General features: G+C 49.8%; 1 protein-coding gene across 1 annotated transcript; it reads right to left on the bottom strand.

The window, feature by feature from the left end:
- Positions 1–1,602: 1,602 nt before the first annotated feature.
- Positions 1,603–17,344, bottom strand: FAM50B (family with sequence similarity 50 member B). Its single transcript, XM_032462423.1, is given in 3 exon segments — positions 1,603–2,315; positions 2,317–2,749; positions 15,790–17,344. Coding segments are annotated over 2 exon segments (1,023 nt in total). The 5' UTR covers positions 2,704–2,749; positions 15,790–17,344; the 3' UTR covers positions 1,603–1,679.
- Positions 17,345–23,298: the final 5,954 nt, after the last annotated feature.

Raw genomic sequence — 23,298 nt, 5'->3', positions numbered from 1 at the left:
AGATATGGAGGCCACTTTGATGAAAGAACAGGATGGAAGTAGCCTGGGTCCTTGATTCAATACAAATTTACCTCTAGACCTTTATGAGGAAGAGAACTAGGCTTGCTGAAGCCACTGTTACTTTGGGGTTTTTGTCACGTGCAGCAGAACCTGAACCTAGGTAACACGAAATCAGTTAGGAAACTGATGCGGGAGTTGGACTGTCGATAGCGTACCAATGTTGAAATCAAAGCCGGATTAGAGAGTGTGGCTGGGACCTGCAACCAAAGATGTGGGGTTCCACTGTGCGCTCAAGAGTCGGCCTTGAGCGGATATGCTGGGAAGTAGACCCGTGGCTTAGTGTGCACGTGAAGGCCCCGGGGCTCTCGTTGGAACACACATTCTGATTCACCAGGTCTGGGGTGGGACCTGAGTGTCTGCTTTTCTAGAAGCTGCCACATGCAGCTGCTGCTGGTCCAAGGGTCATGCTCTGGGCAGTGAGCATCCACTTCATACCCAGTGAAGAGACCCAGAGCCCTGACCCCGGTGCCCTTACTGCACGGAGTCTCAGGGAGGAGTTAGCAAAGGGAGGTAGAGAGAAGGCAACGCTGACACATTCCTTCTCCAACCCTACTCACAGTGAAAACCTGGGGAGCTGGGCAGTGGGCTCTGGGTGTGACCTGGGATCAGGGAGGTTTAAAAGCTTCCCACGTGATCCCAAGGGGTAGCCAGGCTGAGGCTCCCGGACTTGGAGCATCGGTGTTTCCTGTGCAAGCTCTCATTTATGGGTAGAGGCAGGAACTCCAAGGGAAAAAAAGTGTCCCTCCTTTCGCTGGGAGCTGGGACCCGGTAAAGTGAGAGAGGCACTGGCCTTGGGCAGTAAGTATAGGACAGAGTGGGGGGTGGGGTATGCCCCTAAACAGAGTCATCAAGATAAATACTCTAATGCAATGTTTTAAGAAACAAAGGTAACACAATGAATAAAACATCAAAATGTTAAACCTTCGGGCATGTGTGCTGTGTGGAGGCGCGATGGAGCTTGAAGCAAAAGGAGAAGCCCCACCCCCTGACTCCTGCGGGCAAACGACCCAGCTAAGGAACGCCCAAGGCGGGGCTGCTCCCCCAGTCTGTGAGCCACTCCCTCCCCGATCCTGGGGAAAGTGCTGGCAGGTCACTTTGCCCGCACATGGTTCTGAAGTGGGTCACAGCAGTCCTTTAAGTCACTTAGCCAAGACCATGAGAATACGAGCAGGTGTTTGTCGAGCGCTAAGTGCCTCACAGCTGTTACCCCATTTCATCCTCGGGTCCACCTTGTGCGCTACGCGCTACTGTCACCCTTAATTACAGGCGGGGAAACCACGCAGAGTTTCCATCAGTAGCGAGTAAGCAGCTGGGCTGGGCCCGGAACCCAGACAGCCGGGGGGTCAAGTCCACGCCCCTGACTCCGGGCTAGAACACCGTGACCCAGGTCCCAACGCGGACCCTGACTCTCACTGCTGTCCAGGGCGGCCGCGTGCCTTCCCGGGGCCCGGCAGAGCCAGGCCGCACCGAAACTCCCCCGAAATCAGCCCCACAACCCAACACAGCGTCCGCCACAGAAGGACCACGCGGGCACAACGCGAAGCCTCCGTCTTTATTACGCAAGTGTCAGCCCGGAGGTCGCGGCCGCCGCGCCGAGCCGGGGCCCCGCGCCCGCGGCCTCAGCGGACGGTGTAGCGGTCCCACTTCTTCTCGGGGTCGTAGGGCTCCCAGCGGCTGGCGGGGAAGATGTGCTTGTTCTTCTCGTACCAGCTGCGCAGCACCACCTTGCCCGCGTGCGACTCGTCCTTCTCCCGGGTGGCGTCGCTGAGCAGCCGCACGTCGTCGTGCACGTCGAAGGCGAAGAGCGGCCCGCTCTTGCCGCGCGCCTGGGCCACGATCAGGTCGTAGAAGGTGTGGTAGTGCGGCAGGATCAGGTCCTCCTTGACGAACATGAGCTGCTCCACGCCGGCCGCGCGCAGCTCGCGGAAGTCGCGGCGCAGCGCCTGCAGCGCCTTCTTGAGGAACTGCTGCACCGTGCCGCCCTTGTGGATGCGCGCCGCGCGCCGGTGCCCGCAGCCGTCCCAGTAGCTGAACGTCACCTCCACCTCCTCGCGCTTCACGCGCTCGCGCCGCGCCTCCCACTCTCGCCGCAGCTCCTCGCGCAGCCGCCGCTCCTCCTCCTCGCGCTCGCGGTCCGGCAGGAAGCTGGTGTCCACGGCCGGGTCCTTGCCCAGGTGCCTGCGGGGCCGGCCGGGCGCCGGCGGCCCGGCCTCCTTCTCCTCCTCGGCCGCCTCGCCGTCGCCGTCGCCGTCGCCGTCCGTCGCCGTCGTCGGGCGAGAAGGACAGGCCGCAGATCTGGCGCCGCTGCTCCCGCTTGCGCTCCCGCTCGCGCTGCGCCTGCAGCTGCCGGCGCCGCTGCTCCCGCCGCGCGCGCTGCGCCAGCTGCATCTCCCGCTCGCGCACCAGGGCCTCCTGCCGCGCCTTCATGTCGTTCAGGGTCACCAGCCCCACCGTGCTCGACTTCAGCTTGGCCTCCACCGCGTCGTAGTGAGCCGAGAACTTCTTGTCCACCTGCGACTTGGCGATGGTCTCCTCGGCGATCCGCTGCTTCAGCACCTCCATCTGCTCCTTCTGCTTCTCGCGCTTCTTGATCAGGTGCAGGGCCCGGCCGGCCTCGCGCATCGTGCCCTTGTACTGCGCCATCCCCGCCGCCAGCCACGCCCGGAGGCTCGGGGCCAACGCCTGGACTCTGCGGCAGGGAACAAAAACACGGGAGTTACGGAGGGGCCAGAGGAACAGCTCTAACCGCAGTCGGGTCTAGGCGGGCGCGCTCTTACAGAACTTCCTGCGGCGGTGGAAGGTTCCGTAGCCGCTCTGATCGTCGCGCAGCCCTACGGGCTATTGAGCGCTTGCAATGTGGCCAACGTCGTTCATGGAGGCACTGGCTTTTTACTTCCATTCATTTCAATTGCAATGGCCCCATGTGACTGTGGCTTCCGTACAGGCTGGTGCAAGGCAGGGTTTGGGGAGATGCACACGGAGAGGGTCAGTCTACTGAGCAAACTCTTGCCTGGCCAGGCCCGTGCACCTGCCCACGGACCCCGTCAAGCACAGACATACAACAGTCACAGCACGGAGAGATCCAGCCTGCACTGGACCTGGGCCTGGACTGGCAACTCTCTCCTCAGTCAGGTGCACCACCCCCCACCCCCCAGGCACACACGCCAGTGAGGGGAGAGGGGGTCAGAGCGAAGCAACCTGCAGCGCCTCCCTAGAGGGTGTTAAGTCAGCTGAGTTCCCATCAGCCTGTTACGGGGGAGGCAGGACCGCACTCAGTGCTGTCCCTACCCCTCCCTGAAGAGTCATTCTTGCAGGGAGTGTTTGCTGAGTCCACCCAGTGCCCAGTGCTTAAGTGTGGTGAGGGCACAGCCCACTTGGGTGGGAGCTGTAGGAGGCAGAGGGCATCTGAACACAAACCTGCCTTCTTGGCGTTTTAGCCAAAGCAGAGGGAGGCCCCCTAATTCACTGCCCTCAGCTTGAGCGGACTGTCCTCCCTCGGGACCAGTCCCTCCTGCCTCAGGCCCCGCAGTGCTGTCATCCGCTGGACCTCATCCCCGTAAGCTCTGAACCACCGTCTCATCCAGCCTTCCGCCCACCCCAGCTCTTCCACTGTGCCCCCTAAACACAGCCGCTCATCAGCAAACCCCAAACCCTCAGCCACCTCTGGGAGCCTTCCTGTTGTCTTTTTGCTGCCCTCAGCCTGCTGTTCCCCGGGGACCACTTCTCCCTGCAGCTCCCTAGAGGGGAGGTTGTTTTCCTCTGACGTGTCTCGTCATCTCAAACTGAAAGTGGGGTGGGGGCCCTGCTCTTTCAAAACATTTCTTCTGTTTCCCTTAAAACTCCCAGCTCCCTTGAAGCTCACGCAATCTGGGGATACTGTCCCCGCTGTGGCTGTCACGTCAGAAATTCCCTGCTGTCTTCCTGGCTCTCCTGCCTTGCTCCTCCATCCCCTGCCTCCTTCCTCACTTCTGCACCCGGGTTCTCATCACGACCTGAAAGTGTCTATCTCCCAAATCTTAACTCTCTCCCCTCCTCTCTCCAGGCTCCCTGAGTCATTACCTTTAATAGACATAGTGTGAGACAGATTCCTTGGCTGTCTCCTCTTTCAATTAGATAATCCAACCAGCCACATTTTAATCCAATTAACTGTGGTGCCGCCATGTCTGCTGTCACCACCCTTCCTCCAGTTTAATCAGAACCCAAATATCAGTACAGTCCCCCAGCCTCATCATCCCTCTTCCCCAGCATCCATCCTCTTAACTCAGTCACAGTCTCCCTGTGCCCTAGCCAGCCTCCACAATTAACGAGGTTAGTCTCCAACTCTTTGAGACGGTTGGTAGGAAAAGCAAATAACAGAAGGAAGCAGATCTCTCTTAAAAGTCTGAAATCTTGATTTTAAGAATTCTCCACACGAGTTCCTAGGTGCTAACTGCTGCGGGGTGGGGTCAGGGGAAAGCCTTCACGTGTTCAGAGACGGGGAAGTATGAAATATACTGGATGGAAAAAGCGCGGACAAACAGCCCGTGACTTCTGTATGTGTGTTCACCGGGGAAAAAGAAAAAAACAACAGAAGATGCCACAGACTTCAAAATCGATTCTGCACCATAAATATCTCTTGAGTTTTGTGAGATCTAAATTTTGTCTTTAGTTTTTTCAAAGTGATACATATGCATGGTTTAAAAAGAAAAGTGTACTAAAAGGATTCTTTTAACAAAACAGCAGCACTGAGTCCCCAGTCCCATCACAGTCTTCCCTGGAGGCGACCGCTTTCAGTCTCTACTGATGTTTCTTCTCACGTTTACCTTCTTTTTTTTCTAGCTCTTATGTTGCTGTTTTGTGACTGATCAGTTTTAATTTATCGATTGACTTCTTCTGGTGGATGAAGATTTCATTTTCCCAGCAGTAGGTTCAGACGTCTGGCCAGCTCACGCGAAGAAGAGGCTGTCGTGGAGGTTGTTAGCATACAAGCCAGGTCAGAAAAACTGCAAGGACCTCAGTTATATTCCAGTCTTATCGATAAGCGTCGTGGCAAAAATCCCGGGTAAAACTTGGCAGATCGACTCCAGCAGTTCCTGAACGTACACACCTGAACGGGCGGAGCAGGCTTCGTTCAACGATCACGCAGCACTAGAGCCTCTGCGTGTGTGGTTTACTGCGTTTCAGACATCGCAGTGCCTGCAGGTGGAACTCAGACATTCAGCGAGCTGGACCCAGAAGAGGACTTCCTTAATTTGATAAAAGGAGTTTTGGGGAGACCTGTGGCCAATGTCATGTGTGGTAGGATACTTTTATGTCGTTTACATTTTTCTCACAAGTAGAAATCCGGGGAGTTTTCGCCTGTACCCAGGTGGCTGTGGGCCGGGCGGAGGAAACAGGTTCCCTGGACACGTGGCAGGTGAAGGGCAGCTAGGACAGGAGGCTCTGACCCTCTTTCTCTTTCTAAAGGTGGTACACCTTTTGTTTCTGATTGCAGAGCACCACTGGAAAGCCAGCTCTTGGAAGAATCGCCAGAGAAGTGAAGGGACAGGACAGAAAATGGGTGCATGAGACAGCAGCAAGGAGCTCACACTCGCAGAGAAATGTCAGAGAAAAAGAAAAAGTCAGATGTCTCCCTAGAAGAGAAAATATTCTAGACAGATGGGGACTCCCCTCCCTGCCTGCACGCCTACAGGGACGTAGGCGAGGAGAAGGTGGCGCCCAGCGGGGGCCCCGAGGTAGGGGTTCAGGTCAGCTCTGGGCCCCGTGAGCAGTGCCTCCTCTTGTTTTGATCTTTGTCCCCAGCGGAGATTATTAGTTTATCTAAACGCCACCTGCTCTTCCTGCTTTCCTGAAAGCCCACCATTCAGATGGTGGCAAAGGGGCAACAATGGGGCTGATTGATTACCTCAGACTTTAATTTTCTCCCTCCTGGAAGTGACCGTGGGTCCAGAACTCATCTGCAGGAGCAGGGCCTGCCATTTTGCTGGACCCATGGCCGGAGCCCGGCTGACAGCTGGGGCTGACAGCTGGGACTGACCTGCTCCCGGCCAGCGCTGAGCGCCCAGCACGGGGGTGACAGCAGGAACACCTGTCTCTGGGGTTGCTTCTAGGATGGACTCCGTAGGGTTCATGGGGAGGGAGGTGACCCCAAGATACCACCTTTGTGGTCCTGGAGGTGGATGAGAGCAATTGCCCAGCTCACTCAGAAAATTAAATTCTGAGATAAGAAAATGTCCGAGATAAGAAATGTTGGCTTTAGGTGAGCAAGGATGGACCAGGCACTCTTGGGGACTATTGATGGCGAGCAAATGGGAAAGGTGTGGCCACGACTCCCGTGTCAAACAGAGAAATCTCACTCACGGTGCGACTACGTAAGTCGGGTTGTTCATGGTGGGCGCCCCGGCCGCATCCCCACAGCCAAGCCTCTGCCCAAACCAGCTCCTTCACTTTCAGGCACTTTCTGGAGAACTCCTTCACATCGGCCGTCGCTCCTGGACGTCTGCCCTGGGACTGCCCAGGGGGCAGCTGCCCCGGGCACCTGGAGCTTTTTATAAAACCACTCATGCTCCAAGCCGGCTACCCGGGCGGCGGGTCTGTGTCTCCTGGGAAGCCAGGCTGGTCAGTCATCCGTGTGAGGCCATCACAGTCCTCCGGTCCTCACACACTATTTGTCTTTTTCTGTCTGACTTACTTAGCATAATGCTCTCAAAGTCTGTGTTGTCACACATAGCAGGATTTCCTTCTTTTTCATGGATAAATAACATTCTAGCATGTATATACACCACATCTTCCTTATCCGTTCATCAGTGGGCACTTAGGTTGTTTCCACGTGTTGGCTACTGTGAATGACACTGCAGTGAGCGTCGGGGCGTGGAGAGCTTTTTAAGACAGTGATTTCCTTTCCTTCAGGTAAGTACCCAGAAGAGGAATCGCTGGATCATATGGCAGTTCTATTTTTAATTTTTTGAGGAAACTTCATACTGTTTTGGATAGTGGCTGCACCAATTTACATTCCCACCAACAGTTTACATAGTTCCTTTTTCTCCACATCTTTACCAATACTTGTTATTTCTTGTCTTTTTTTTAAAAATAATATGTGTGAGGTGATATCTCACCTGTCACAAATAGTGACACTTTTACTTCTTCCTTTCTGATTTGCATGCCTTTTATTTCTGTTTTTGTTTTTTTCTTGCCTGATTGCTCTGGCTAGGTGATCATTTTTTAATTGCATTGTTTTCTCATCACTGAGTTTTGAGAGTTTTTAAATTGAGTTGTGCACAAGTCCTTTATCAGATATGCGATTTGTGATAGCGTCTACAGTCTAGATTCTTTTTTTTTTATTCTCTTAAATGTCTTTTGCAGAGCAAAAGTTTTAAATTTTGATGAAGTCCAATTTCTTATCTGTTCACTCATGGATTGTGCTTTTGATGCTTATTTAGGAGTTCTTCCCTCAGTCGGAGATCGTGAAGGCTGTCCAGGCATTGGTCTGTTCCATCTCAGTAGTCAGATTTTTGTGCATAGTTTTGTATGATTCTCTCATTTTCCTTTTACTGTCTGTAGAGTTCATAGTGTTTCCTTCCTTTCATTCCTTATACTGTGTCTTCTTTTTTCTTTATGTCTATCTAGAAGTTTACTGAATTTGATCTATTCGAGGAACCAACTTTTGATTTTTAAAAATTTCTCTGCTGTTTTCAATTTCACTGACTTCTGCTTTTCATTTTTTCCTTCCTTCTGTTTGCTTTATTTTTCTGATCTCTTAAGGTGGAACCTTACATTATTGATTTGAAACCTTTCTTCATTTCTAATATAAACATTTAAACATGTAAATTTCTCTCTGTTAACTAGATCCCTCACATTTTTATATGTGTTCATATTTTCATGCAATTAAAATATTTTCTAATTTCCCTTGAGATTTCTTTTTTGACCTATGGATTATTTATTTAGAAGTGTGTTTTTAAATCTATAAATACTTGGAGATATCCAGTCATCTTTTTGTTACTGATCTCTGGTTTAACTCCATTGTGGTCAGAGAACATACTTTGTATGATTTTTATTCTCTTGAATCTATAAAGATTGTTCCATATCCAGGTTATGGTCTGTGTTAGTAAATTTCTGTGTGCACTTGGAAAGAATGTGTGTTCTGCTCTTATTAACTGGAGTGCTCTAAAAGTGTCAGATCCACTGGTTCAGTTCTATATCTTGCTGATTTTCTGTATATGTGTTTTATTAATTACTGAGAAAAAAGCAATAAAGCCTCCAATTATAATTACAAATTTTTTCCATTTTCCTTTCTGTATTATACATTTTTGCTTCATGTATTTTGAAGCTCTATTGTTAGGTACATATGCATTTAGGGTTGTTATATCTTATTGGTAGGTTGCCCTATTATCATAATGTCCCTCTTTATCCCTAGTAATCTTTCTTACTTTTTTAGTTACCCCAGTTTTCTTTTGATTAGTGGTTGTGTGGTGTATCTTTTCCATTCTTTTTACTTTTAACTTACCTATATCAATATATTTAAAGTAGATTTCTTGTAGACAGCATATAGTCGGATCTTTTTCTTTTTTTTAACCACTGTGGCATCTCTGTCTTATTCATGTGCTCAGAACCATTTATGTTTTTATTGATTGATATGTTGGGATTTACATCTGCTTTTTTATTATTTATTTTCTATTTTCCCCCCTATTTTTATTCCTCTGCTTCCTCTTTACTGCCTGCTTTTGAATCACTTGATTAGTTTTTAGTATTCAATTTTAATTTATCTGTTGAGGTTTTTACTATATCTTTTTGTGGATTTTTAGTGGTTGCTTTGGGGATTACAACATATATTCTTAATTTTTCAGTTTACTTGAATTAATATTTTACTACTTTGAGTAATGAAAAACCTTATCACCATGAAAGTCCCTTTTCCCTCCCCATATATTGTAGCTATTGTATGTGTTACACCTACATGCATTGAAACCCCGTCAGACAATGTTGGACTTTTTGCTTTCAACCATCGCACAGAAAGCACTCAAGAAAAGGAGTCACTTGCTTATTTTTGCACAGATATTTGCCATTTCCGTTTCTCGCCCTTTGTTCCTGAAGTTGCATGTTTCCCTCTTATATCATTTCCCTTCCATCTAAAGAAATTCTTTCATCATTCTTGGTTTTAAGTGACCAATTTGTCTCCTAGACATAAAAAAAAATCAGATTGTCTCTTCTCTTTATAATGTAAAATCTTTGGTGTAGACAAGATTTTTGTCCTTCAATGTTGGTGAATTTGGGGACTGACTGCAGAAAATAAAGGAGTGGGCACCAAGCAGGATGCTTCCCGTGTCCTTGGTGTTCGTGCACGGCCTCTTTCCGTGGATGCAGGCTCCTGCGCGTGTGCAGACGCTGGCTGTCAGTGGCGTCCATCCTCAGGATGCCAGGGTAGCTTCCCCTTGCCTCCACTCAGGACATGCACAGGTGGCCATCTCGACACAAGGAAAGCCCCTTCTCACACACACCGTTCATGGGATGTTGTGGTTTGTGATCCGCTAACATGTAGCCATACTTTCTTTGTAGCCAAAATTAACTGGCTGGGATCTTTGCTGAGCCAGTGGAATTATCCATGATGGTCCCAGCGGTAGGAGTGGGTCTTGGGTGTTGACGATGCAGCTTGTCCTAGTTGGTAGGACTTAACATGGGTGCTTCAAAGGATGCTAAGATTCCAGCAGTAGGTGAAATGTAAGCGTTGAAAGCTTCTTCATTTTCTGACCCTCTGAGACTCCCACCAGACCACCATCCATGGGGACTGCGTCCAAGAGCTGATTGCTGATGGGTTTTGCACTGATGGAGTAATTCTTTGTATGAGGGTTGCCATGGCCACAGGCCAAGACTCCAATGGGGCTCCACCAGATTAACTGGGTGAGGATATATGGCTTAAAATTACTGAGAGGCTGTATGTCCTCTTGCTACTGGTGTGTGTTTTCATTTGCCCTGCTCCAGGGCCTGGCAATATTGTATACGGTCAATAAATCTTTGATGATTGAATGAAGAAATGTCACATTGTTTGATTATATGACATTGAGACACTACTGATACTAGAAACACGAGGCATTACAGTAAAGTGCTCAGTGTTACATCTTCATTTTCAATTCTCTATTTAGAGTGAAGGTGTAAATGATCACTCTGTACAAACCCCCGAGTCTCTGAAACCCTGCAGCTGGAAGTGTGGCAGCCAAGACGTAGTCTGGCAGAGTGGAAATCGTGCCACGTGGGGAGGGCTGGGCCCTCACTGCGGCTCCACAGTTTGTTACGGCCTCAGGGAAGCTGTATTATCTCTACGCTTCAGTTTCGTCGTCTGAAAAATTGCGAACTGGTTTATCTGATCCTTTTGAGTTATGCAGTCGAGGACTTTCTCATAACTCATCCAAGTTGATCACGAGACATGGATTAGGGAGCCTAGAGCTGATTTGCTTGCATAATTCCTCCTCGGTGCTGGTTATCTGGAAATCCAAATTTCTCCAGGTGGGGTGGGGAGATGCCAGCTCAGCCAAAGACATTTGCTCACAGACCGTCTCAGGCTTTGGCTGGTCACAGCAGGGCTGACGTGTTAGCAGGTTAGTCCAAAGGCAAATCCAAAGGGCTGGGAAGGGATTTGATTAAGTCCAGGAAACGACTGACTTGGTGGTGGAGGAGTTGGGGCAGCGTCGGGCCTTCACAGCCAGAGCCTGGCAAATGGATGCTTCTCAGACTTTCCAAGGACCCACTGCTAACACCTTTGCTCAGAGCTGACTCTAGGGCAGTGAGCATAGAAATCAAATCCCACATGTTCACTGGGAGCTAATTGTGAAATTTTTCCATTCCTACTTTTCTAGCTGAGGAATTTCTTCTACTTCCTTGGGAACCACGCCCCCTCCCCACCGTGTCCTCTTCAAGCCTCCAGTCCCACCCCAGGCACCACTTTGAGATGGTGGCGTGTGTAGCCCTCACTCGCCCCTCCTCGCCCCACCGCAGCCTTCCCAAACACGACAGTTGCTGTTGATGAAGTGCCACCACTTACTTCATCAGCCTTCAGATGCCAAGGATAAGAGGAATGAATTCCACCCTCACGGTGGCCCTAGATTTCCCAACCCAGATTTCTCTATGATTTCTGCTCATTTCTTTTTTTAAAAATGTTTTCACACTACATGGATTTTGTAAAAACTTTACATAAGATGGCCTTTATGTAACCCAAACCTGAGAGATAATCATTAATAGTTGGAATTTACTTCAGGACTTCAAATGTACATATAAATATGTACTTTAATATAAGTGGGATCATTTTGTACATTGTTTGATAACTTCAGATGATATAGCATTCTTTTTTCCATGCTAACACTTAAAGACCTATCAGATCCTTTTTAATGGCCCCAGTGTATTTCAGTGTAAGAATGTATTGTAACATGTTTTACCAATTTTCTATTGCTTGACATTTAAGTTGTTGTGTTTTTTAACTCTACAATGATTATTCTTATACCTACATCTCTGTGAGAGAATTCTTACAGTGCCTAGCATTTAATATATATTAGTTATCACAATTATTAGTAATTCTTTTTAACCTGATAGCCCTTGACTTTTTTGATTATAAGTTGAACATCTTATGTTCTTTAAATTTCATGTAAAATTTTTAACCTATTTTTCTATTGAGGAGATTTCTTCTTATTGATTTATAAGAACTCTTTATATATTAAGAATACCAACACTTTTCCTGCTATATAAGCTCCAGACATTTCCCCCAGTTTCTTCTTTGAATTTTAACTTTGTTTATGGTATTTTTTTTTTCTGGCTACATGGTAGTTTTTGAATTTTTATTTTTAGGTAGCCAAATCTGACAGGATTTTTTTTTGGTGTATGAGTTTCATGTATATTTAAAAATTCACTCGTTTTTGTAGGGTCATCTTATGAGTGTTTCTTTTTACATAGATAGTTAATCTAGCTGGAAGCTATTTCTGATTATACTATAAGGCAATGATTTGGATATTTTTTCCAAAAGAAGGTACATTAAAATGAAAACTTAGGAATATTTCTCAACGTGCTCCATGGTATTTTTGCTAACTAGTAGTAATAAAAATAATAAAAACAAATGTTTTATCGGGATTTGCATGTTACAAAGCTTGTTGACCTGCTGCATCAGCTGGGAGTCTTCCTGTTCAGGTGAGAGAAGCCTGACTCAAACCGGCTTGAGTAAAGGAGTCAGTGACTCATTCACTTGAAAAGACCAGAGGTCAGTGGCGCTTTGGATGTGGCGGTACTCGGGTCAGTAATCTCACCCTCCTGCCTGCTTCACCCCTAGGCTGACACGCCTTAAGGTCACAAGATGATGTCTGGCAATTTCCAGGAGCCACCTGCTGTCTCATGTCCAGGGCAAAGAGAGATTGTTCTTTGGTTGCTCTCAGAAGAGTGAGGGAGATTCCTTCACAGACCCCATAACACGTTTCCTCTTGCTTTTTCTAGGCATGGCGTCCAGGAAAATGATACATGGTCTCTTTCAATTTGGTCAGTCAGAACCTACCCTGGAGCAGGGGGCGGGGTGCGGCAGGGGTGGGATGTGTCGGGGAAAGTCACTAACCATCCAAACAAAACTTGCAGTCGCATCCCCGAGAGGCCGGGAGCAGGACAGCCAAGCACTCAGACCAGCAAACACCCACCACAGACACACTGCCTGGCTGCTACAGGTGGTCACTAACTTCCCTGTTTCATGGATGGGACACTAAAGACGAAGAGAGTGACGTGTTCGGCTTGATCACTTGCCTAGTAGGCGGCAAAGCTCAAATCTGGATCTTATGACTCTGAACTCTGCTCTTCCTAGTGCTCCAAACGGCCCCCCTGCCAGCTTAGAATCACCACTTGGCTGATGCTCCTGAGGGGGCAGAACATTATAAGAGGGTCCACCCCGTGGGTGGTTTATCTGGGAACGTGGTCCTGGGGAGCAGGAGGGAGTGCAAGGATGAGACGGGAAGCCGAGGAGGAAAGCCTATACGGTCGAGGTGGCGTCTCCGTGGAGGACTGTCTGACCCCTCGAGAGCTTCTGGAAGCTCTAGACATGTGTCATCATCATAGCGAGGTGGGGAGAGAAGGGGTAGCGTTTACCCTGCAGCTCACGTCCCCGGCGGTCCACAGTTGCTCTGCGGGTGTCGACAACCCTGCATCTCTGAGCTGCCTAAGTGCCCAGTGGGCTGGGTGGTTGGACATCCCAGCCAGTCACCGCATCAGGAAGCCAAAGATGGGAGCAAGAAGAGGCGCTCAGAGGATGCTCCAGCATGGAGCTAGTTGAGCAGAGCTGCTCACTGCAGTGGCCGGAAGGAGATGGGGCCAGAGGGTTTTAGTGGGGCCTTAGGGGCCTTCAACACGTGATCCACTATAAGCTGATAATACAAAGCTTGAGTAAAGGAAGTGATATCCAACCCAGCCTAAACTCCTGTTTCCCCAGGTAACATCTGATAAGTTCATGCTTAGCTTATTGCAACCACGTCCTGAAACGGTCTTCCTGGTTGTTCCCCCATTCAGTAATCTTCCTAAGATACAACAGAAATTTCCATTTTGTCATTACTTTACCGAAAGGGTTCATTTGCCTGCACCACTTGCAGGGTTGTGTACAGGTTTCTTTGCTTGACGTGCAGTACTCTTCACAACCAGTGTTATAACAATTAACCACGGCTGTACTCCCCGTAACTGCCCCAGCTGGACTCAAGCCAGTTTAATCTCCTTACCGTTCGATACACAGGCCAAGACGATTCCTTCTCTGTGCCTTTGCTAATACTGTTCTCTCTAACTGATGGGGATGACATGCAAACATATACCAACTGCCAAGGCAGGCGCCAACCAATCAGCACGCAGGCGGAGCCAGCAGAACTGAAGGCGGGTGTAACTGACAGAAGCGGCTGCCAGTTGACTGAGCCCTGCTCTTGGCCTCCATTGTCCTTCACCTGCTGAGGCCCTGGTCTCCCTGCCTCCCCTGATGGTCTCCTGGATTGCTCTTGCTCATGTTGGCCTTTCCTTCTTCGGGATTAATTACTGCCTTGTGTCCCGAGCATCTTTAAAGCTGTTCACAAGATGACATAACAGTCTAAAACACCTGCACTTTTTGGCAGCTGGCTACTGCCTCCTCGTGTGGGAACAATATCATGGTATTTTCCACAGAGAGAATAGACAGGTATGATTCAGTCTCTCGTGTAACCAGGTTAAGCAAAGATAGTTCTTGGTATTTTAGAAAAGTTTCAGCTTCAAGAAATTATGACTGATGACACAGATGTTTAGAATTTGTTACCATATGTGAGGAAACCCTCTGCTAAGCGACCCTCACGGACGAGCTATACAAATTCTCAGGAGATTGCAGGGTTCCTGGGAATATGCTCTTTGAATTGCCTTTAGATAAATTCCTGAAAGCCATTCCAACACCAGGCTGGCCGACAGTATTTTACCAGGAGGACAAAGCGGGGCGCACGTGGCGACGGGGCCAGCAGAGGGGGCCTCCTGGTCCCTTGAGGAAAGGACACTGCCATCTGACCCCCACGGCCTCCTGGCCAGTGCACACCCCCTCCTCCTCGTTAGACAAGTGCTGGGGGAGTCAGAACTCAGCTGCCACAGCCTTTTTCAAGATAATCGGCATCCAAAGATGCAGGGAAGTGTGGACAAGCCCGGCCTGACCAATGTCTTTAGGAAACAGTTAGCATCATCCGGTCAAAGTAGCCTTGCTGCCCAAGAGGACCCTCGTGTGGAATCCAACCCAGGGATGAAGGGCGCGCAGGCTCTCCACGTGCAGCCCTGGCAGTTGCAGAGGTGGCTGTGGAACCGGCCCCAACACAGACCGGAGCCTGGGACACACAGGCTCCCACGAGTTCCATGACCATGTTGTCCACGTTGTCCACGTGCTGAGCTGTGTGTTTCCCCCCTCGGCTGGCCGTATGTCTCAGGAGACACATGTCAAATCTCATTACACCAAATACATTGTACTAAAATACACCTGGAATTTCTGAAATAAGTACATTCATTTTAAACCCTGAAATTCTCTGAAAGAAAGCCATTTGCAGCAATGTGGATGGACCTAGAGATTATCATATTACGTGAAATAAGTCAGACAGAGAAAGACAAATATTAAATGGTATCACTTATATGTGGAATAAAAAAAATACAAATGAACTTATTTATAAACCGAAAACAGACTTAGGGACACAGAAAACAGACTATGGTTACCAAAGGGGAAGAGGTGAAGGAGGATTAACTAGGCATTTGGAATGAACAGATACCCACTACTGTATATAAAATAAATGAACAACAGGGACCTACTGTACAGCACAGGGAACTGTATTCAATTTCTTATAATAATCTATAGTGGAAGAGAATATGAAAAAGAATATATATGTGTGCATATAACTGAATCACTTTGCTGTACCTCTGAAATTGAAACAACATTGTAAATCAACTATACTTCAATTTTAAAAGATCACAGAAAACCCCTGAACGTCTGCATCTATAGTGTTACACTCTCGTGTCTGAGGGCTCACGTGTGACCGCAGGATCCTCCCGGTGCCCCCAGGCTCAGACGTGCACTGGCCGTGCGACCGCAGCCCGGGTGCCTCCCAGTGTCTCCTTCCTCACCTGTAATGACGGCGAGAATTGTATTTACCTCCCAGGGTTGTGAACGTGAGATGAGCTTTGCAGGTAAAGCCCTGAGAGCTGGCCTGTCAGGTGGTGAGTTCTTGATAAACATAGCCATGTGTGTTTGCGAGCAGGTAAGCTCACCTTCTCGGGGGCCGAGTGCCTGGTTCACTCCTGTCTCTGACTCCCTGAGACCCTCCTCATATTTAGAGTCATTGATGTTTCCGTTTCACACTCACGGGTCGAGATTCTTTGTTAGACTTGTTTTCGTATCAACACTGTCACCCGAGGGCAGGGATGCAAGGCCAGGGAGAATGGCTAAACAGAGTCCCAGCCACATCTGCCTGCAGAGTCCAAAACACCTGGCTGGGTCCACTGTTCCGACGCCCCCGCCCCGGGTGCACTCGCTCCTCCAAGGCCAAGAGTGGGCTCGCACAGGGGCCACGGCGCCACCTAGGCTGGGCCCTTGCCCTGCTCAGCCCTGGGAGCTTCCAGCTTTTCAGATGAGATCACCGCCGTCTGACCCGGGGAGCGGAACGCTTGGCCGGAACGCGCTGAGTTAAGCCAGGCGCTGTGCTTTCTTTGGAGACGGGAGGGCATGTGTTCCAGCTTTGGAAGTAAATTCACTCAGGCTTTCATGTTTTGATTACACTTGGCTCCCACCTCCTGTAAGTGCCAATGTCTGCGGAACAGGGAAACATGCCCGAGTCCCGTGGATTCGTGAGTCGTGAGTCTGTCGGCGGAAAGGGACAGGAAGCGGAGGGGCTGGTGCCGGGGCTGTGACATCATCCCTTCGGCATCCTGTCCAGGTCCTGAAAAAACACAGCCTGCGCCGCCCTGAGGATTCTGAGACACAGACGACAGGAGCTGTTTGGCTGCTCGGCCAACTCCTGAGAGCAAGGAGCTTGAGTCTGGAAGTCTTATCCACGGGAGCGAGCAGAGGGTGCAGCTTCGGTATGTGGACGGCCGCCAAGGCCTCGAGGAGAAATGAAAGAAGAAACAAAACCCTTCAGTCAGAACACCAGTGGAAAAACACTTCTTCAACACAAACTCCGGGCAGCACAATGTGCTTTTATTATGCCTGGGCTTTTTTCAAAATGGTCTTGGAAAAATAATGTTTATAAAGTTCCCCTGGAGTCAAGGTCACTCCAGGGCAGTTGGGGATTTGGAACTCGCATCTCCCAGACGTACTTCTCAGTGAGGAAGGCTGGCTAGTGTGCGGCGCTGGTGGAGGAGGAGGAAGAGGAGAAGGGATTTTCGCCTCCTTTCACAGAGCAGGAGCTGGGGTTACAGGGTCCAGGCCCTGCGCAGTTTGACAGCTGGAGAGGCCCAGACGTAAGGGGCCCTGGAGACTCGCACTGTGCACAGGAGTCAGGGAGTCGCGGAGCTGCGTGCAGGAAACCCCGCATCCCCCCTGCATGCGCTTGGCACCCGGCAGCACCCGCATCAGCAGATAAACAGCAAATGAACATCGGGAAGCGAGGCTGCACAGTCACACCCAGGGAGCCGGGGGTTGGGGGCTGGGAGACACAGCCGTGTCCTCAGTGACGGTGACCCTGCCTCAGGCTCTTGCCCACAAAGGTTAAGGATTTTGCTTTTACAGAAATGTTTACTGGCCCCGGGTCTAAAGCAAGAGAGCTGGCAGGAGTTGGGGGGGGGGGGCTCTGGTCTCGACGCCCACCCCTCACAGACCCAGACTGGAAATAAACACAACATTGTAGACTGACTATACTTCCAAAAAAAAAGACAAGGCTTGGCCTTAGTTAGTGCTCAGTAAACATGAATTACTGCCCCCTGAATAGACTTTACCGGACTAATGTGTTAGTTAATAGTTTATTGCTTCTCATCAACTTTATTAAACGCCTTGAAACAAACTGTATTTTGAAAGCAAAATTATAAATTTTCTCCTTTTAAAAAAAATAGTACTTAATTAATAATGTCATTTAAAAAATAATTAAGCAAGACAGCTGCCAGGAGAGGGTGGTCCCCCTCTGGTCTTGGCACCCACCCACTCTTGCCCCCACCCCCAGCAGCGACCTCTGGCTCTTGTTCTTGGCAGAGCAGGGCCCCCGACTGCCGGCATGGAAGGGCCGTCCAGCTAAACCCTGCATCCCGGCCGCCTCTGTTCTCCGTTTTCCTGCAGCCTTTGCTGGTCATGCAGCTGGACTGGGTCTCACCTCAGTCCTGCTCCCCTGTCCTGGGCATCCATCTCTCTGAGCTCTGGGAGTGCAGGCAAGGCTAACTAATTTTTGCATTCCCAGCACCTCCTATGTAACAGGTGCTCAATAAATTGATTTCATTAATAACTAAGTGCACGAACAATGGATTAAAATTTTTAATTAATAAAAGAGTTGGGGCCCTTATCGCAGGCAGACAGAGCCCCCATCCAGCAGGAGGGAGCCCGGCATGAGGTTTCTCGGCAGCTACAAATTTAGCCCCACTCCCAGCCAATATCTTTCTCATGCGTATTCCACACTTACGAGGTGAGAAGAAACAAATTTTCTTTTGGTGAAAATCACATCCATCGGCCCATCTAGGGGTTATGAGATGCGCCGACTCTAACGCAGCATTGAAACTTCCTGTATTGGGGTTTGTCTTGCCTTTCAGTTTTTCCATCACTTGTGACTGGATTACAATTAGTCACTCACATACACAAAGAACGGAGATAACACAGTCTCATTCCAAATAGATTTTAAATTTGTTTCTCCTGGCTTTCATTACTCTGAAAACATTTTCCATTTTTCTGGGGTCTTTATTATATCTTGGGTTTTCGTTGGCAATTTTCTGAACACAACATCTTGTTTACACACTAAACAGCCTGAAATTTATGCAATAAAACAAACCACTGGGTCGCAGGAAACACCCCTCTTCAGCACACCTGTCTGTGTCAGAACCTCAACTGACCGTGTGGTCAGCCTCAACTGATGGAGACCAGTGGCTGTGCCGTCAATATTCACACAGCTGGAAAGATGAGCACATTCAAGGTGTCTCACTCTGCATTTGGGGGGATGGACCACTTGGGTGGGTAGAGGACCAGTTTACACTTAGCCACGCATCTAAAGAGTCATCCATGGAAACCTGAATTAACGGATGTCTGTTTGTGACTGGTTCCAGTAAGGTGGAGCAGGAAGAGGTGTTTCTGGAACTGGGATCCACAGGTTTGTTCTAGGGGAATATAAGTTCCATGGAAAACATGTTTCACTGCTTTAAATGTTTGTGTTTACTTTTAATTAATTTAATTTTATTAATATTATTTTAATTTAATTAAATTAATAAAAATGCAATTTCTGAATACACTCTCATCGTACAAAATTAAAATATCACAGGTAGAGCCAGAGTCCCTTTTCATCATTGCTTAACCCCACGCCCACAAAAGGCAACCGCTGTTGTCAGTCTGTGTGTGTCCTTCCGCCCCACCGTCCACAGAGCACTGGCTTGGCGCCTTATGGTTACGAGATGGTGGCCACGGCCCCAGGCATTGCATCTTCACACAAGCGAGTTCCAAGTATAAAGAGGGGGGTTTCTCTCTCAAATCTCTCTTTATCGGGAAGGAAGACTTCCACCAGAACTTACACAGGAGGCTCCCCCTCCCCCGTGTCCCCTCAGCCAGGACGAGGACACAAACTACGTCCCTGCAGCAGAGGGGGCTGGGAAACCGAGCCCCTGACGCTTTCAGCGTCCAGACTGCAGCGCAGACCGCGCCCGGAGAGAGGACGAGGGGAGCGCCGTCAGGCGGGGCGCACAGGCGCTGCACTGCCGCCCTCCTGGGAAACGCTGATGCTGGACATTTCCTCGGGCTCCACTCTGCCGGCAAATGCCGAGCTTTCGGCAACACAGGCCTGGCGCGCGTCGTCGGGAAGGACGCGCAGTTCTGCGTGGGCTGAGCGGGAGAGGCGGCGTCATCAGTGGCGCTGCGTGCGTGGCCGGGGGGCGGGGGGCAGGGTCGGTGTGCGTGGCCGGGGGCCGGGGGGGGGGGCGGGCAGCGCAAGCGCCCCCGGCGCCTTCCCGCTCCGGAGGCCGGCGGCGCGTCCCGTGGGCCGGCTCCGCTTTCGTCTTGCTTCTGGAGAGCCTGGCACCCCGACGTAGCTGCAGGGGGCCGGGTGTGGGCCTGGAGCTCCTGCGCTACCTCGCCCGCCCGCCCGCCTTGTTCTCTGCCTGGCATCCAGGCGGCTCTTTGCTGCGCTTTTCCGGACCACCTGATCGGGGTGAATCCTGAAGTCGGCTGGGTACCAGTACTTGCTGGGGGAGCAGGGCAGCCGAGTCACGGGCAGGAGCCAGTGTTTCTTCTCCAGGTGTTCATCTCACCCGTAATGGCCACCCTGGGTGAATTCGCTCTTACTCATGTGGTATTTTTGCTCCCCAGATCCAGCAATACTTGCCTCAGATCTCTGTGCTCCGGGGTAAGAGGTAGCGGGCCCATTCGCCTCTCTTAGAGCATGACTCTAAGAACAAGCGCTGGGAGACATAGTAACAGTAAGCACTCACCACGGCCTCAGCCATTGCCTCCATTAATGGTAAGTAACGCGGAGAGGAAACTTTACAGTTTACAAAACATCTTCCTACACTTGTTGCTCTAAGTTTCAAGGGTGACAACAGTCTTGTGTGTGAGTCCGTGTGAGTAACAACGGTAGCTGACTTCATTGAGTGCTTACGCAAAAACTTCTGATCGCTGTGCACAGGGTTTCCTTGCATGCAGCCATTTGTTCATTTAATCCCTGCAGCCGCATCATGCGGGGGATGTTACTGTTTTTCTTATTTGTCAGATGAGGAAACTGAAGCTAAAGGATTTGAATGACTCCCCCAAGGTCACGTAACTCATCAGTGGTAGACCCTGGATTCAGATGTGTGTCTGCCTCTCTCTAAGATCTGAGAATTCACTCTACTTGTCCAGCCCTCTTTACGGGTATTTTCATTTAGCGTCATTGTTGTTCTCACTTCGGGGCCGAGGACACTGATGTCTGATAAGGGTTGGGAGTGGTTCACCCAAGGGCACCCGGCGAGTAAAGGGCAGAGCCACTCAAGGCTTCTTATTCCATTACCCCAAGGGCTGAAGACAGCTGGCTACCCCTCCTACTGAGATACCATTGTTCAATCGTTCGATTCATCAGATGTCACCACCTTCCCCAAGCTGTCTGGAAGGCAGACAGACCTGGATTGGAATCTTGGTCAGTTATTTCTCTCTGTGCTTCAGGCTCAGATTTAATGAGCTGTTTCATGAACTATCTACACAGTGCCTGACATTTAAACATGGCAACCGTCTGTTGCCATCTCCACCTGCCCTGTTTCTGGAAGGTCGTACTTCCTCCACCCTGATCAGGGATGCTTTGGGAGGACAGTGTGCCCTGGGTCAGGGGCTGCTCCGCGGGGTAGACCAGAAGCCTGGGCTCTTTCAGTGTTTTGCACCTGAAGCATTCATACAGCTTTGGGCTTCGTGAAACAAAAACGTTTTATCTTAGATGCCTTCATACCGGACAGTAAACCTCGAGTCTGAGCTAACAATTTCACCTGTGTTTGGAAGCAGAGATAGCTTCTTAAGTATCAGAAATTCGCAAACCCAGGACTTTGCATAGTGGATAAAGACAAAAAGGCTAAGTGCCCGCCAATGGTTAACAGGCAGTCGGTACTTCTCCAGTTAGTCATGCTTGTGCTGCTGACTTAGGAGGCAGTTCCCGAAGGGAGCCCACGAACAGCTGTGTGCGGACCCTCCATCAAGAGGCCTGGAAGCTAACGTCGTTCCCGCCTAGACACTAAGCTCCCTGAGGGCTGGGGCTGCATAGCCTGGTACACAGGAGGTGTCCAGTAAGTGTGGCTGGGTGGGTGGGTGGTTGGATGGACGGTCCCACTTTCCTCAAAGTGGACCCACTATAGGAAGGAGACCCCCAGTCCTTAAGACGTCAGGGGTGCACAGGCAGGTGCCACTTCCTCCTGGGTTTTTGCCAGAAACTTTCCCCCTCAAGTAATTCAAGTCCACACATAAAACAAGAAACTGGATAAAGGAAGTGAGCTTCTTGGGTGACATCGGCCCCAGCCCTGCCAGAGGAGGGACCTTCCCCAGCCTCCTGGGCCGGCCGCAGCCTCCCCGGCCGCAGGGCCACCTCGGCCATCTGATGAGTTCACACTCACACCCACGGTCTCCTCTCCCGGGGTTGAAAAGGAAGTGGCACCAGAAATCAAGAAACCTATTTTAGGTTTTTGTCTTTTGACTGTGCAAGATGAACAAGCACAAAACAAAATTCCCCTCAGCTCTGCCGCAGCCTCGGGCAGTTAGTAACGTCTTTGTTTCAGAATCCTGCGGACTTCATGGAAACCTGCTACCAGTGTGTGTTCTCAGCCACAGTTTGTGGGGCAGACGAGACCCGCCGGGGTTTACCTTCATGGCAGCTGAAGGGCACTAAGGCTCAGGTTTAAAAGATTGGGTTTAAATAAGAAATATGTAAGGTAAGAAGAAGGGTAAAAGGGAGGTGGGGGGTATAGCTCAGTGGCAGAGCGTGTGCTTAGCGTGCACGAGGTCCTGGGTTCAGTCCCCAGCACTGGTACAGGAGAACGTGGGACAAGTCCCTGGGGCGTGCCCCGCCGAGAGAGGGTCCTTGGCTTTGTGCAAAAAACAATTAAAGAGTGAGCCATAGCAGAGTGAAGGTGGGTTTATTCAGAGAGATGCGCCCTCCACCGACAGAGTGTGGGCTGTCTTGAGAGATGGGGGGTGGTGGCCTCAGAGCGTCGGGTCATCTAGAAAAGTGAGATTGGCCGTGAGGTGTGGGGGTTGTTAGCTTTTATGGGCTTGGTAACTCCATATGCTAACAAGTGGAAGGATCATTCCAACTACCGTGGAGAAGGGGCTGAGATTCCCAGAAACTGGACCACCATCCACTTTTTGACCTTTTATGGCTAACCTTGGAACTGTCATGGTGCCGTGGGTGTTGTCATCTTGTATATTAGTATATTACAATATTAATATATTAACATATTACAATTAATATATTACATCTTGTATATTAATATGTTGCAATGTATTACAATAATGAAGTCAAGGTCTACTGAAGTCAAGTCTTCCACCATCTTGAGCCTCAAGGTCTAGCAGGAGTTGACTCTTCTGCTCTTTTGGTGCTAATTGCTGTGCCGTTCTTTTAATGGTTGTGCCCTGCCCCCTTCCCTCCTGTCTCAGTACCTCCACTCACACACACACACACACACACACGCAAAAAAGAGGGGGTGAAGGAGGGAACGCGTGATGGAGTAGCACCCCCGCCTCCGCAGAAGCCACACGTAAGAAAACATGAGCACGTGCACCTGTGCTTTGACTTTTACTATCCTGTCTTTTGATCACATGCTTTGGGCTGTTTTTCGTTTTCTAGAAATAGATTTGTACCAACACACCCTCTGTCTTCCATCCTGTTACTCTTGTAAGCACCTGTGAGGTTGGCCACCACCTTTACCATTCAGCACTTCCCAGCCTGGTGCCTGGGAGAACACTTGTCAACCAGCGGTGACAGAATGGGACCCTAAAAAGTCTTACATGCACACATTTAAATTAAACAAAATTAAACAGATTTTTTTTAATGCTTTCTGGTTTTGGAGTCTAGCCTGCTCACACGTATCATGAGCTGTTGAGGGGCGTGCAGTATATAGCGTTTCCCAATCATATTTCAGCCCACC

This window comes from Camelus ferus, chromosome 20 (assembly GCF_009834535.1).
Source record: "Camelus ferus isolate YT-003-E chromosome 20, BCGSAC_Cfer_1.0, whole genome shotgun sequence".
NCBI classification, from domain to species: Eukaryota; Metazoa; Chordata; class Mammalia; order Artiodactyla; family Camelidae; genus Camelus; species Camelus ferus.
The sequence above is the reverse complement of the archived record's forward strand: the minus strand, read 5'-3'. Positions and strand labels throughout refer to the sequence as shown.